Here is a 15547-nt window from a genome sequence, read left to right on the forward strand (position 1 = left end):
TCACCATGACGGATGGATGGATGGATGAATTTTTTTCCGAAAAAAATGACTTGCACATATACAACAGAGAAAATCTCTACTTACTTTTCTTTTTTGGCCAACCCTATAATTAAAAAAGATTAATAGTGTTGGAACTCAAAATACTAAGACATCAATAGGAGCTTATTGTACCTGCCAGATTGCATGTACTGAGTAATGATAATGTGCAATGAGAACTAATGATTACTTGCGTATTTATAATTATAATTACTGACAGTGGCAGTTTTCTGTATTACATAGATACATGGGCTGTATCACTAAGGATGTCTTTATATCATATCCCTTCTTTAGTCAGGCTCCCCATTATAGTCTCAGTGCACCCTACTGGCCAGGAGGCCATTATACACCACTGGAAATAATGGATGAGCAAAAAAGCTCAAAACAATTAAACTAGCAGTGATATGAAATGTTACCTCCTAAGCCAAACCATATAGTGAATTCATAATGATGCTGATATGTAATATTCATCCAGGTTAAGTGCTGAGCATGTGGAGATGTAAACAAACTGGAAAGCCACCAAGATGCTGGAAAAGTCCCAGTACACATATTCAGCCTTTATGGTAAGTTATGCATCATATCTCTGTTATACTTACAGTATGCAATCATCTCTACAACAAACCAGCCAAAGAGGAAGACAGACCCAGAATTCAGGACAATCAGCCGTAGATCCAGTGGCTGTTTTCCTGTGTCTGAAATGACATCATCACAAAAATCACTGAGAACTGAGGTCAGTAAATCAGCAGTAAGTGACAGAGATTAAACCACAGGAATCTATATAGTATTTCCTAAAGGGTTTGTACCATTTAGTTGTTTCGTTAAGTTTACATAGTAAAAGTAAAATATCTCAAATTTAGTGTATTTACCTGCTTTGAGTATTAATACTACAGCCAGGGCAACAGAATTCAGGAGAGGGAGAGCAAAAGTCCCTGATAAATATACATATTCACGGGGTTTGGCTGAAAGGTAGAGAGAAAAGCATTAGTCATACAGCTACATACAGCACTGTGATGAAGTATTTACCCTGATTTCCTCTATTTTTAACATCCATAACACTTAAATGTGTCTGATAACAAATACATTTAGTATAATACAATGAACATTCTACGTGCACAACACAGTTTTTAAATGATCATTTGATTCACTGAAGGAAGGGAAAAAACCTAAAAATAAAATAAAAAAAACAAATATTCCCCAAGACCCATAGCACCCATGTGACAAAATAATTCTCCCCCTTTGGCATCGTTTTGGATAGATTTGGCCCACTCTTCTCTACAGAATGGTTTCAGAATTCAGCCACATTGGAGGGTTTTCATATATAAACTGCCCATTTAAGGTCCTGCCCCAATTTCTCAATGAGGTTCAAGGCAGTACTGGGACTAGGCCTCTGCAAAACTTTAATTATGTTTCTTTTCAGTCATTCTTCGGTGGACTTGTTCTTGTGCTTAAGACCACAGACTAATGATGGACATTCTCCTTCAGTACTTTCTGTCAAACAGCTGAATTCATGCGTCCCTCAATTACAGCAAGTCGCCCAGGCCGAGCAGCAGCAAAGCCTCCCCACAGCATCACTCCGCCTCCACCATGTCTGACTGTGGCCATGATGTTCTTTGTGTGGAAGCTGTGTTAGCTTCACGCCAGATGTAGCAGGACCCATGTCTTCCAAATAGCTCCACTTTTGAGTCATCAATCCACAGAACATCCTCCTAAAAGTGTTTTTTGGCAAATGTTATGAGCCTTCATGTTACTCTTACTTAGCTGTGGTTTCTCCTTGCATCTCTCCCATGGACACCATTATAGCCCACTGTCTTTCTAATCATGGAATCAGACATTAACTGATCTGAGAGAGGCCTGCAGTTCCTTAGATCTTCATCCAGGGTCTGCTGTAACTTCCCTGATCAGGTTTCTTTGTGCTCTTGGAGTAATTCTGTTCAGCTGGCCACTCCTGGGCAGATCTATCATGGTTCCAAGTTTTCTCCATCTGGAGATGATGGCTGTCATGGTGATTCACTGCACTCCAAGGGTTTTAGAGAGTGTTTTGTATCCCTTTCCTGACTGATGTATTTCAGTGATTTTCTTTCTCAGGTCTTCAGGAAGCTCTTCTGACTGAGGCATGGTCTGCTGCTTCTTCAGACCCCTTATCCAGCTCCATATTGCTGAAATGGTTCTATTTAGGTGATGTGTAGGTTCATCAGGGCTGGCAGCAATCAAGCTTGGTTGTGTCTAGTTTATAATTTATATTTGGTTCTTAGCTTGATTGATTAGCAATTATTTTGTCACAGCACTAAAAATACAGTCAAACAGCCATTGGGGTTTTTGAATTAAATCATTTGCAATGCTCTGTTTAAAATAAAAAAAAAAAATCATAATATTTTATTTAAAAAGAGTCTTCAATAAACAAAATATTTAAACAACTTATTTTCATGTAAAACAAATACGTACCAAGTAAATGTTCCCACTTCCAGAATAGAAAGAGCAATATGACAATCAGAATGTAGACAAACACAAACTCACAGATCTTTACAGGTCGTCCTGTGGCCGGAATTAGATGCGTTAATTTCAGTTTCTAATACAACAAAGTTTATTAATCAAATAAACAGCTTCTTGTCCCTCTGAAATCAGTAAATATATACAGTCAAAGTAAAAAGTATGTGAACCCTTTGGAATCATCTGCTTTTCTGTATGAATTGATCATAAAAAGTGATCTGATCTTCATCTAAGTCACAGGTACTGAAATGCATAATGAGCAATAACACACAAAAATTATAATCTTTCATGTCTTTATTATACAAACACATTCAATGTTCACAGTGCTAGTAGAAAAAGTAAGTGAACCATTAGGTTTAATAACTGGTTGACCCTCCTTTGGCAGCAATGACTCAACCAGGCGTTTCCTGTAACTGCAGGTCAGACCTGCACATCATGTGGGGGGAAAATTAGCCCATTCTGCCCTGCAGAACAGCCTTATCTCCTCCATATTCTTTGGTTGTCTTCAAGTCATTCCACAGCATCTCAATAGGACTGAGATCTGGGCTCTGACTGGGCCACTCCAAAGGTGGATTTTGTTCTTCTGAAACCATTGTGCTCTGGATTTGCTGTGATGTTTGGGGTCATTGTCTTGTTGCATCACCCAGCCTCTTCTGAGCTTCAGTTGATGGACAGACAACCTCACACTATCCTGGAGAATTTGTTGATAAACTTAGGAATTCATTTTCCCCTCAATGATGGCCAGCTGTCCAGACCCTGATGCAGCAAAGCAGGCCCAAATCATGATGTTCCCTCCATCATACGTTAGAGTTTTGATGTTGATATGCAGGTGCCCTTTACACCAACATGAAGTTCTGCTTGTTCCTCCCAAATAGTTCAATTTTTGTTTCATCACTCCAGAAAACATTTTCCCAGGACATGTGTCCATGTGCTCTATTGCAAACTTCAGGTATGCAGCAATGTTCTGTTTGACAGCAGTGGCTTCCTCCTTGGTGTCCTGCCATGGGCTCCTTTCTTGATCTATGTTCTGATTAATGTTGAATCATGAACAGAGATGTTATCCAGTTCTACTGACGTCCTCAAATCACTCTAGGGTTCTTCATTACCTTGTTGATGACTTTGCATTGAGCTCTTGGGGTCGTCTTGGTGGGGCACCCACTTCTAGGCAGAGTAGCCATAATACCTAATTGTCTCCATTTATAGTCAACCTGCCTAACAGTAGACTGATGAATATCTAAAATACCCGAGATGACTTTGTAACCCTTTCCAGCCTTATGTAGAGTAATAATTCTTGATTGTAGCTCTTCAGAGAATATAGAGCTCTTTTGTGTGAGGCATGATTCCCATCTGGATATGCTTCTTCTCAAAAGCTCAAACTCAGACTTTTCAGTGTTTTTCATCAATCACAGTAATTCTAGGCCACACCTCTGAACTCGTTTCATTAAATGGACTCCAGGTTTGCTAAATTCTGACTGCAATGAGCTTTTTAAAAAGTCATTAGCTTAGGGTTCACTTACTTTTTTCAACCTTCAGTTTCACAGTTTGAATGATTATTTCCATATGATCAAAAAATCTGTGTATCTTTAGTTATAGGAGACTGTTTGTTCATTATTGTGACATGAAGATACGACCATGTTTTATATGGGAATTAGACATAAATACAGAAAATTCCAACGGGTTTGCAAACTTTTTACTTTGACTTTATCTGAAGACACACAGAAAAAGTTAATAACAAAACATCTTACACAGAATATATTACTGTCTATTTCATATTGATTACATCAAAGTATATGCCTTTATTAGTAGGGTGTAATTCAATAATAACTTCAAACTAGAAATGGTTATATTGCATTATTGTTAACAGTAGCCCCAAAATATTTCAGGTTTATAAACATTTTGCAAACACCATGTACCAAATGATTGACAAATGATTAGAGCTCTATTACAGTCAAATGGTTTCCTTACAGTTAAAGGTTTTCCTTACCTTTGTCATTTTCTAAAATCACACTTAGATACAGGAAACTTAATATCAGGTGAAGCAGGAAGAAAATCCCCAGAAGGATTTTCTGAGCAAAAACTGAAAAACAATAAAACACATAAAATAACAGATTAAATAAACATAACATACAACAGGCCCCATTAAACATTATCCCTCTGTGTACTTCTGGCTGTTATATCTTTGAGGGGTGGGAACTTACAGGGGGTGGGCAAAGTAATGGATACATCAGTATATTAATCTCAAGGACCTAATAAGGAAATTGGCCCCTTTAATTGCAATAATATGTTCAGATTGTCCTACAGTGTGGTCATCTAATCCTGGTTTGTGCAGTGGGACACTGGACCGATCTTCAGAAAAAAAAGCCTCTAGATCTTTGCAAGATGAATAATGTGGAAATCGACTTCACACACTGTGCTGCAGACCTTCCCATAAAGCTTTAATGGTGTTTAGATCTGGTGGCTGGGAGGCCAAGGAAGGCATCTGACATCATCCTGGTGCTCATGAAACCTCTCCTGAATGTGTTTAGCAGTGAGTATGGGGGCATTATCATCTTGGAATGAGGGAACATCATGAGGGAACAGTGTCTGAGCCACAGGGAGCAGCTGCTCTTGTAAAAAGCCCTCGTGTTCCTTGGCTGTTATAGGACCATGCAGAGCATCATCAGACCTAATGACTCCCACAAGATGGCTGCCCACACCAATAGACACTGTGGGCTGATGGTGTGCTTTGATTTTCTCTAGATGTAACCCCATTCAGAGGCTCTGCAATATTTACCTATTGAGCACACTGTGCAATACTGCACTGCTGAACACACTCTGTAGTACTGCACTAGTGAACACACTGCAATACTGCTCTGCTGAGCACACTCGGCAATACTCCACTGCAAAGGACAGTGGTTCATTGATGCATTGGCCCCTTAAGTTATTGTGCGTCGTAATTGTCATAAGAATAACAACCCGACCAAATACCCCTGTTTATGTTAGCAGCTTACACCTCCCTCAGGAACAGAGACCACCCCCCACACCAAGAACTGTTATAACGTGGCCTGAAACTGCATCGTCACAGCTGCAAGATTGTTTTGAAAAAACAGACTGGAATATTTTTGAATCTCACGACTTGGAGGAGTACAGTACATCTGTACTCTCACACATCGAGCACTGCACAGACACCATCACCAAGGTAAAACACATCAGGGTGTATGCCAACCAAAAACCCTGGATGATGACAGAGGTCAGGACACTGCTTCAAGTCTGGTAATATGGAACTGTACAGTGCAGCCAGAGTGGACATGAGAAGGAGCATCAGAAAGGCCAAGTTGGATTATTCGAGGAGCATCTCCACAGCAACAACTGGAGGCAGGTGTGGTGGGGGGTCCGAAACATCACAAACTACAAACCCAGACCTAATGCTGTGGGTGGCGATGCTGCGTTGATGGAGGAGCTGAACTGCTTCTTCAGCCGCTTTTAACAAAAAACACCAGATCTGACTGCATCACATCCACCGGTGAACAGCAGCCGCATCTTCAGGGTGGGGGAGCATGACGTGAGGCACATACTTCCCGGCATTAAGCCCCAGTAAAGCGGCAGGACCTGACAGCATCACAGGTAGAGAGCTGAAGGACTGTGCAGACCAGCTCAAGGGGGTTTTCACTAAATATTCAACCTGTCTTTAACACAGGCCATTGTCCCACCTTGCCTGAAGGCCTCCAGCATTATCCCTGTTCCAAAAAAGACCAACAGCAGCCTAAACGACTTCCGGCCAGCAGCTCTCACTCCAATTGTTATGAAGTGTTTTTAGAAACTGGTCAGAAATCACATCATTGAAGAACTTCAACCCACATTCGACCCCCATCAGTTTGCATAAAGGAAACACAGATTGACGGAGGATGCAATAGCCTCAGCCCTCCACATACCCCTGACCCACCTGGAACAGAAGGACAGTTATGCCAGGCTTCTTTTCGTCGACTTCAGCTCGGCATTTAACACGATCATCCCAAATAGACTGGTAACAAAATTAAACAACCTTGGCTTCTCATACTCCACCTGCCTCTGGATTAAGGACTTCCTCAGCGACCCCCCCACACAGAGAGTCAAAATGGGGCCTCAGCTCTCCACAGCACTCAGCCTCAACACTGGCTCCTCACAGGGATGTGCGCTCAGTCCCCTTTTGTACACTCTCTACACACACGACTGCACCCCCACCCACCACAGTGGTCGGGCTCATCACAGGGGGAGATGAGTCTGAATACAGGAACAAGGAGGAAAAACTCTGCACAGCAGAGACTCCACTTCCCGAGGGTCCTGAAAAACAACACCCTAACCAAGGAGCTGCTGATCTCGTTTTACAGATGCTGTGGAAAGTCCGCTGACACACTGCATGCCAGTGTGGTTTGCCAGCTTCACGGCTCAAGAAAAGGCAGTGCTCCAGAGGGTCACCAACACAGCGCAGAAGATCATGGGCTGCACTCTCCTCTCCTGTGGCCCACTGCCACTGTAAAACCTGCAGCATCCTGAAGGACACATCCCACCCGGCACATCACCTGTTCCAGCTGGTACAGGTCAATAAAAGCAAAAACAAACAGACTGAAAAGCAGCACATATCCTAGGGCTGTTGCAATTATAAATGAACACCGGAAGGGTATCTCTCTCACAAACCTGGGCAATATCTTACCAGGTTAAATCTGTGCAATCTGTGTTACATTTGTGCAACATTTCTAAAAAACTTACAATGTGCAAAAACCTGCTCTGTTATATAAAACTTTTTTTGTACATTAAAAAAAAAATTTAAAAAATTAAAAAGAAAATTATTTGTAATTATTTTATTTATTTATTGCTTGTAATATTATATTATTTTTGCACTGCAAGGGACTGAACACAGTTTTCTTTATACCTTTTTATGATGACAATAAAGTTTCTGATCCTGATTCTGAGAAATATGACCGTGGAATATTGATGGATATTCTAGCGAATTACAATGGAAAGTTTGGCCCTGCTTATACATTTTGTGTGATATGGAGGAACTGGGCTGGTCTGGTTTGCTGAGGAGCCTGAGTCAGACTGAACCATTAACATCACCTATTACAGCCACCTGGGAAGGAGGAAGCACAAACAGTGTGAGAGGAGGCAGAAGAGAGGAAAGAGAGTCAGGATGCATACTAGGCTAACAGCTAACCCCAGCAGACCAGTGATACTGTCAGCTCTACTTTACAACGTCCACTTTAGAAAATAACATAGATGAGCTTCGCTTACAGTCAGGGACGGATTATAGGTTGTGTGGGCCCCTGGGCAAAACGTTCGCGAGGGCCCCCCCCACCACCACCACCACCACCACCACCCCCAGCACCACCACCACAACCACCACAATTCAAGGGCCCTTCGCAGCCAAACGCCCTCCCTATAGGGTCAGGGGCCCTTGTAGGCAGAGGATCAAAGAATGTCGGTCCTCTAAAATAGACAAACGAAAATACATTGTTGATAAGCTTTGCAAATTGTTTTGGGCTAGGGGCCCCACGGGCCCCCTGCACCCCAAGGGCCCGTGGATGTTCAATATAACATACTTCTAGAAAAATATAACATTTTGTCAAATAAGACAGACCACACAGTACTGTGTTAACAAACATATGAATATTAAGCCTTTGTGATAAATATTGATGCTTTACAATGAGTGGTCTTGACTGGTTTTGAAATAAAACATCAAGTCTTTTATGTCCAAGACCAAGACAAGAATGAGTCAAAATATAGTCGATTCTAAGATGAGACCAAGACTGCAAAAAAATGGTCTCCAGACCAAGACCAGTTTCAAATACTTCAATACTACCTTAAGCCAGGCCACAGTTCCCACGTGCTTCAAACCAGTACAGTCATTCCAGTAGCAAAAAGAATAGCTGCAACCTGCTTGAACAACTACAATCCTGTTACACTGATGGTGATTGTAATGAGATACTTAGAACGACTCAGTGAAAGTCACATGATAGCAAACCTTCCCATTTTGTTGGATCCACACCAGTTTGATCATCCTAAGCAGTCTATAGAAGAGGCTGTATCTTCCATACTCCATATAGTTGCTGTGTCACTTGGACAATAAAAATCCTTGTCCGAATGCTGTACACAGACTTTAGCTCTGCAGAACCATAATTCCACACAGGCTGGATAAAACACATTCCCTGCCTGGTCTCAGCACCTTCACCTGTTGCTGGATCATGGATTTCCGGAACTTCAGGCTCCATCATGGTAAATACAGGGACCCCCCAGGGATATTTACTCAGCCCACTGCTCCTCACGTTGCTAACTCATGACTGCTCTGCTAAATTTACCAAGAACCAGATCATCAAGTTTGCTGACAGTACGACTGTGTGGGACTTATCAGTAACAATGATAAGACAGCATACAGAGAGGAGGTCAACAATCTAGCAAGCTGCTGCAAAGATAACAACCTGGCCCTCAACATCAACGAAAGCAGTAAGATGATTGTGGATTTCAGGACTCCCATTAGCCAAACACCACTCAGCATTAGTGGCTTCACAGTGGACACGTGGAGAACATTGAATCCCTGGGAATCTACATCTCTGACAGACTCTCTTGGTCCCTGAATTGTAATAAGATCATCAAATGGGCCCAGCAGAGACTGTGGGTCCTCAGGAAGCTGAAACAGGCAATGCTCCCCCTGACATTCTCACCACCTTCTACAGAGGTACGGTCCAGAGTGTTCTAACATACTGCATCTCCGGCTGGTATTCCAGATTACACAGAGACAGGCATCAAAGGGTTACAGGGCCGGAGAGGATTATTGGAGTGTCTCTGCCCTCTGACCAGGAGCTGATCCAGGGGAGATGCCTTCAAAGGCTACACAGCATTGAGAACAACCCATCCCACCCTCTCAGCAGTTTCTGTGTATCCCTGTAAATAAAGCAGGAGGTGCTGTAGCATCAGAACCGGAACCACTAGGCTCTGCAACTGCTTTATTCTGCAGACAATAAGACAGTTGAATACAGAATGTTAATCATATCAGTACCGGTACATTAAGTGTAATGAGAACTGGTTCACTCTACACTACTGTCTGTTTGCACATCTGTACTACTTTACCGGGCACAAGTCACATTACTATCACTGAGTTCCTGCTTTTATGTTGTTAAGTGTTTTATAATGTCACACATGACCATAGAGAAGCACTTCTGATTTTGCCATATATTTAATAATGTGTGGTTGAAATGACAATAGAGCTGGATCTGAATCTGAATGTAAGAAAAGGGTGACAGATGATGCATCAGACCATGTTTCTCTTTCCCGTTGTTCAGGGCTCCATGTTCTGAGCTCCTTACACCAGGTTATGTGTCTCTGTTCACTGGCCTTGGATAGAACCTGCTTCTGAATGGCAGCCCTGCCATAAATCCCAGTTTGTGAAGTTCATGATTTACAGGTTTTACTGGGACTTCAGTCCTGTGGTCATTTCCCAGGTTGTACTTTTGTGATGTTTACCAGCCACCCTGTCTGTCTGTCCCTGTCTGTCAGCTCTGACTTTTGATCGCTGTTCCTCTTTGCTGATTCACTATGCCTGTGTTTGGTTATGATTTTTCAGACTGACTTGTTGTATTAATTTTGCTGTTTTTATTCCTGATGCACAGCTAATTCTGTTATTATCTGCTATCATCTACAGCCCTGGTGATTATTGCACATGCGCCATTTAATCACGATGTGACATCATGCAGCCCTAGATCTTTGCTAGGATTCACTCAGGGAGCCCGGCTCTGTGACCCCATGAAGGTATGGTGTATAATGTTATGTGGTTTATCATCCAGAGCTGTACTTTCCCATCATATTATACTGAGTCTAACTGGAATGCTAACAGTAGGAGAATTCTGTGGAGACGAGGCCAGGAGGCACCAGAATAACGAGGAGAAAGGCTGATGTGAGACTGTAAGGTGTCACGGACTCAGGAGTTTCTATCATGGGGGTAAGGCATGGTGCAGGCAGAATAAGCAGTGGGCGATCCACTGGCGGCTCAGCGGGAACACAGGGGCTTATTAACAGAATCAGAGAACACTGGAAAACAGACCATGAGGGGTCATAACTGAAAAGGGGTATAAAGTAAACTGACAGAACAAAAGGATCTATGAATGGGAAGTAGATTCACCGACAACAAGCAGGGAATCAAAAATAACAAACAGTAAATCAGGGAACCACAGTCAACAAGAACACCATCATCAGAAATACCATCAACAACAAATGACTCCACGCAGAACAGAGCAGGATCAGGAACCTGTATACAGAGGCTAACAAGAATAACACCGGACAGGTGAGAACAATTAACAAGGGCTGGCAAAACAGGCAATAGGTTAAACTAATAAATCAAGGAACTCAGAAACTAACAGGGAAACTTAGAAACAGAATATACCGAAGACAAGTAACACATACTCACAAACACAGGAACCTAGCAAAACCCAAAACAAAAAACGCAAACCGAGGCGGCTGGATTCAAACACAAGACAACAGGGCTTACAGGTAACCATATGTTCAACTCCTTGAGCCATGGGGCAGTGCAGGGAGGAGGGGAGACACACTAACACACTTACAACGAGGAGGACAGGATGGACAGCGACATCTGCTGGCCAAATGGGGAGGAGACATGAAAGACTGTGACAGATGGGTGCAGACATTGACAGTAAGGCAGCTGAGGAGAGAGAAGGGAGGAGAGGCGACACTTAGGAGAGGCTGCAGGCTCAGCCGCATGGGGAGGATATTGTTGAATAAATAAAGGGCTGATTATGGCTCATCATGGAGCCTCCAAAGAACCAGGAATAAGCAGCAAAATACCAGGGAGACATTCATGGTGATAAACTGTAATAATGTATCATCATGGTCATAGATAAGAGGGTTCTAAGGGAGACATTCATGGTGATAAACTAATAATGTATCATCATGGTCATAGATAAGAATGTTATAAGGGAGACATTCATGGTGATAAACTGTAATAATGTATCTTCATGGTCATAGATAAGAAGGTTCTAAGGGTGTGAATTGTTTTTATGTACAATGTAGGTCAGTTTGTATACTTCTGAGAATAGGGAAAATAGAAAATAAGGAAAATACTTAAATTTTGCTAAAAAAGAACTATTAAATAAATATTTCAATAAGCATAATAATTATGCAACGTGCTACAAAAATACATATAAAGAGGTAAGTGTTAAATTTTGAGAACTACATGGATTTTAATTGTACTCTGATCACTCATTTTAAAGGGTGACTCATGTAAATAATCAGTGACAAACAGGCTGAATATGGTTCAGTACAAAGTTTCATACTTACAGTAAAATCCCTCCAAGCGCTTTTTTTCATGATACAATAAATAATCCTTGATAATGATGCAGGCAGAGATTCCCAAAGCAGCTACTGCAATCGGAATTGAATATTCTGAAAAGAGAAAGATCACATTAGTCTGTGGTGCATAATTATCCACACTAGTGCCTTATCCTATGATATATGAATATAAAATGTAACATCATGACTGTGTTTGTTTAATAAATCAAAGGTTTTCCTCGTTTAAACAATCGCTGTCTTTCCTTCGGCTCCCTTTATAAAGGTACAATTCACACATTCCCAGTCACATGACACCAGGGTTGGGTTGTACTGGAATACAGGTACCGGTGTTACATATTCAGAAAAGGCCCTGCAGCTGGCCATGTGGCAGGACGATGTTATTCTGCATATCTGGTCCATGTTCATCCAGAGCAAATGCGCCCCCTGCAGGCAGCCCTGGGGCAGGCGTTGGAGAGAGAGATTGTGTGGGGATTGTGTGGTCTGCCCCCCCCCCAGAGATTATGCACCTGCTGCATGAGCCGTGTGCGGTGACAGCTCAGAGCTGGGGGGGCCGCGTGGGCGACCGAAGCGGCTGAGCTGTTATAAGCCACGTGGCTCTAGGCCAGACGCCTCCATATCGGGGCCCCAGTCTGCTGGGGGTGTGACCAGCCTGGCCACCTGGTCAGGGAATGACCCATGCAGGGCCGAGCGCAGGGAAACAGTGCAGGGTCCGTGTAGAGGGGACTGTATGCAGCCCTAACACACTCATCCCATCACCACCTGCTGCAGGAGGGGCCCGGCAACACAGAGGGGGGAGTCTGACCCCGTTCCCCCCAGAAGCTTATGATGACGCCCCCCGGTGGCAAAGCTGGGTCACACCTGTGCTTGGGACCTTTGCCATGTCCCTGTCACAGTGGAGGGAGTCCCCTACTCCGCCATGCTGGACATGGGGGGGCACCGTCACACTGGTGAGGCCTGATATGGGGCAGCCTGGACTCAGCTGAAGCCGACCCCTGTGCACATGGTGACCGGTGAGGTGACCCCCCATGAGAGGGAGGGGGATGCTGTCTGTGGCTCTCAGGGGCAAGATGGTGCATCACCCAGTGTGAGTAGCAGCAGTGCAGGACCCCTGCATCCTGGGTTAGACTCCCTCAGGGCTACAGGCTGCTGGTTAGACTTAGAGTGCGGGAGTCTGAGCTTCCGGGGGGGGGGGGGGGGGGGGGGGGCTACCATCACCCTGGCACCTGTGGTCACTAAATTGTTTACGCCTGAATTGCGTTTGTCCTGAGCTACCCAGCTCATCTCTGCATCACCATAAACGATGACATTCATCACTTCGACACCCGAGCAGCAGCAGAACCATTATACCAGCAGATAAGGGAGAACTCTGTGCTCAGAGCTCACAGTGACGATGGCTAAACGAGGATACGGCTCAAAAAATTGGCGTGTGATATTTAAAAAGCTTTGGGTTTAATGTTATACTTTTGTATGGCTTTGGAGGGCAGAATAACTGTTAATGGTGACTTATGATCTGACTCCCTCCTAAGACTGGATGCTTTGGGATTTCAAATATACAGCAACGACAGACTACCTATCATATACAGTCGAACCTCGTTACTACGTACAAGATGAGATATCAAAAACATGTACGTTATAAGCATAGAACGTTGTAACCACTTAGTGCAAGATGGATTAAAGAACTCACGAAATATCCATGTAAATGATAAAACAGACCCTTAAATTGACTACAAAACAAACGAACACATTATTACTTGTTAAATAATTCGACAAAGCTCATTTGGATCCTTGAAATTTCCCTTACTCACGATTACTTAGTGCCGGCCGGTGATAAACGGCAACGAAAATACACAACGGCTGGTCAAAATGGATTTTTAAAATAAGCATTGGCATCCAAATCCATCCATCCATCCATTTTCCAAACCGCTTATCCTACTGGGTCGCGGGGAGTCCGGAGCCTATCTCGGAAGCAATGGGCACGAGGCAGGGAACAACCCAGGATGGAGGGCCAGCCCATCGCAGGGCACACTCACACACCATTCACTCTCACATGCACACCTACGGGCAAATTAGCAACTCCAATTAGCCTCAGCATGTTTTTGGACTGTGGGGGGAAACCGGAGTACCCGGAGGAAACCCCACGACGACATGGGGAGAACATGCAAACTCCACACACATGTGACCCAGGCGGAGACTCGAACCCGGGCCGCAGAGGTGTGAGACAACAGTGCTAACCACTGGACCACCATATTAATGAAATATTGGTCAAATTAAATCATAAAATCCTTTACTTCCATTATCATTATGAATTCACAATTACCAGCATGACCGGTATTTCACAAGGTTTAATAAACAAAGAATACGCACACAACACTTAACAAGCCATTACTACGCAGTCCAATAACGATCAGTCAAGGCAACTCATTTAACGCCAAGCAACGCAATAGACAAATAAATGTGCATTGTCGGGCGAAGATCAGGTAGATACAGGTAGATGTAGTGACACAAGTTGTGGTGGGCGGGGAGAGCGCTGTACGTTGTAACGATGGTTAGTTTTCGTATTTTCTCTAGAAATTTGGACGTTGTATCGAAGTTTACGCTGTAAGGGTGTATGCTGTAAACAATGGCTGCTATTGGAATAATACATAGGCTAAAAGCGGGAATTAGAAACCTGTACATTGTAAAAGTGAAAATGTTGTATCCGGGGTACGTAGTAACGAGGTACGACTGTAATATGCTGGTTGGTTTGGCCTCTCGAAACTTAATGGTGAATTTTATGTTTAATTGTCGTAAATTTATTAGGTAAACTTAAATATAGTTTAAACGAAATTCACATGATAGTTGAACTTGTTTACAGTGAATGTGGTTAATTATATAATCAGGAGGTGTCCTGCAGCCTCTTATTGTAACACTGCATTGTTCATTGGGAGCGCGAGTGTGTCAGGGACCTGCCGCTCACTCCTAATGAAGGACGACCATAGGATTTGGACTCACTAGCAGATTGTTCTGATGCTGTTGAGCTTGTCCTCTTTAAGTTTCTGTTTTTGGAGAGGAACATGGGGGGGGGGTACACATTGGTCACCTTTTTTTGAATACAAATGTTATAAGTATTTATTGTTGGCTGAAGTGAAGCTGGTCTCACACCCTAGACATGATGTATCTTATTCAATGGCATGTATATCAGAATCAATGACTGAGCCAAATGCTGACTGTAGGATGGAAAAGCTGCATATCAAACTTATTTCATGGACTGTGAGGGGTTTGAATGGTCCTATTAAGAGGGAGAAAGTCTTCCAGCGTATTAAGCTCCACAGGTCTGACATTGTTTTCCCCCAGGAATCTCACCTTAAATTAGTTGATCATTCAAGGCATAAGCGGCCATGGGTGGGACACGTATTCCATTCATCATTTAACTCTATGGCTGGGGGAAGCTGTTTGATCTCTAAAAATCTTCAGTTTATACCAGAAATAAATGTATCTGATCATAACAGGGGCTTCATCATTGGCTCAGGCAGATTCTCTCATATACTGGTTATTCTAGTCTGTCTATATGCCCTCAGTTTTGATGATGAGACGTTTATGATACACCTTCATCATCAATCCCACATATGGATACTCATCTGTGGAAAATGTGTCCACCAAAAGCCCTGGAAAGCTCATTAGGGTACATGGCAGTATGGACTCCATGAAACACCAGGACACTGTGTTGTTATAT

General features: G+C 43.1%; 1 protein-coding gene across 4 annotated transcripts in view; it reads right to left on the reverse strand.

Annotated features, from left to right (window-relative positions):
• The window catches only part of LOC125704980 (zinc finger MYM-type protein 1-like), a 161346-nt gene that overhangs the window by 76956 nt on the left and 68843 nt on the right, over positions 1-15547 (reverse strand). For 3 of the 4 annotated variants that reach the window (XR_007381311.1, XM_048971218.1, XM_048971221.1), the window contains 6 exons: positions 11824-11928; positions 4508-4600; positions 2479-2568; positions 903-995; positions 633-728; positions 85-103 (listed from right to left, as the gene is read on the reverse strand). Coding sequence is in view for 3 of the 4 variants with exons in the window: in XM_048971218.1 (XP_048827175.1) it covers positions 85-103; positions 633-728; positions 903-995; positions 2479-2568; positions 4508-4600; positions 11824-11928 (496 nt within the window). In the remaining variant the exon portion in view is untranslated. The remainder of the gene's footprint in view (positions 1-84; positions 104-632; positions 729-902; positions 996-2478; positions 2569-4507; positions 4601-11823; positions 11929-15547) is intronic. The other variant, XM_048971219.1, reaches the window with a different exon arrangement.

Source organism: Brienomyrus brachyistius, chromosome 12, assembly GCF_023856365.1.
Source record: "Brienomyrus brachyistius isolate T26 chromosome 12, BBRACH_0.4, whole genome shotgun sequence".
Taxonomy (NCBI): domain Eukaryota; kingdom Metazoa; phylum Chordata; class Actinopteri; order Osteoglossiformes; family Mormyridae; genus Brienomyrus; species Brienomyrus brachyistius.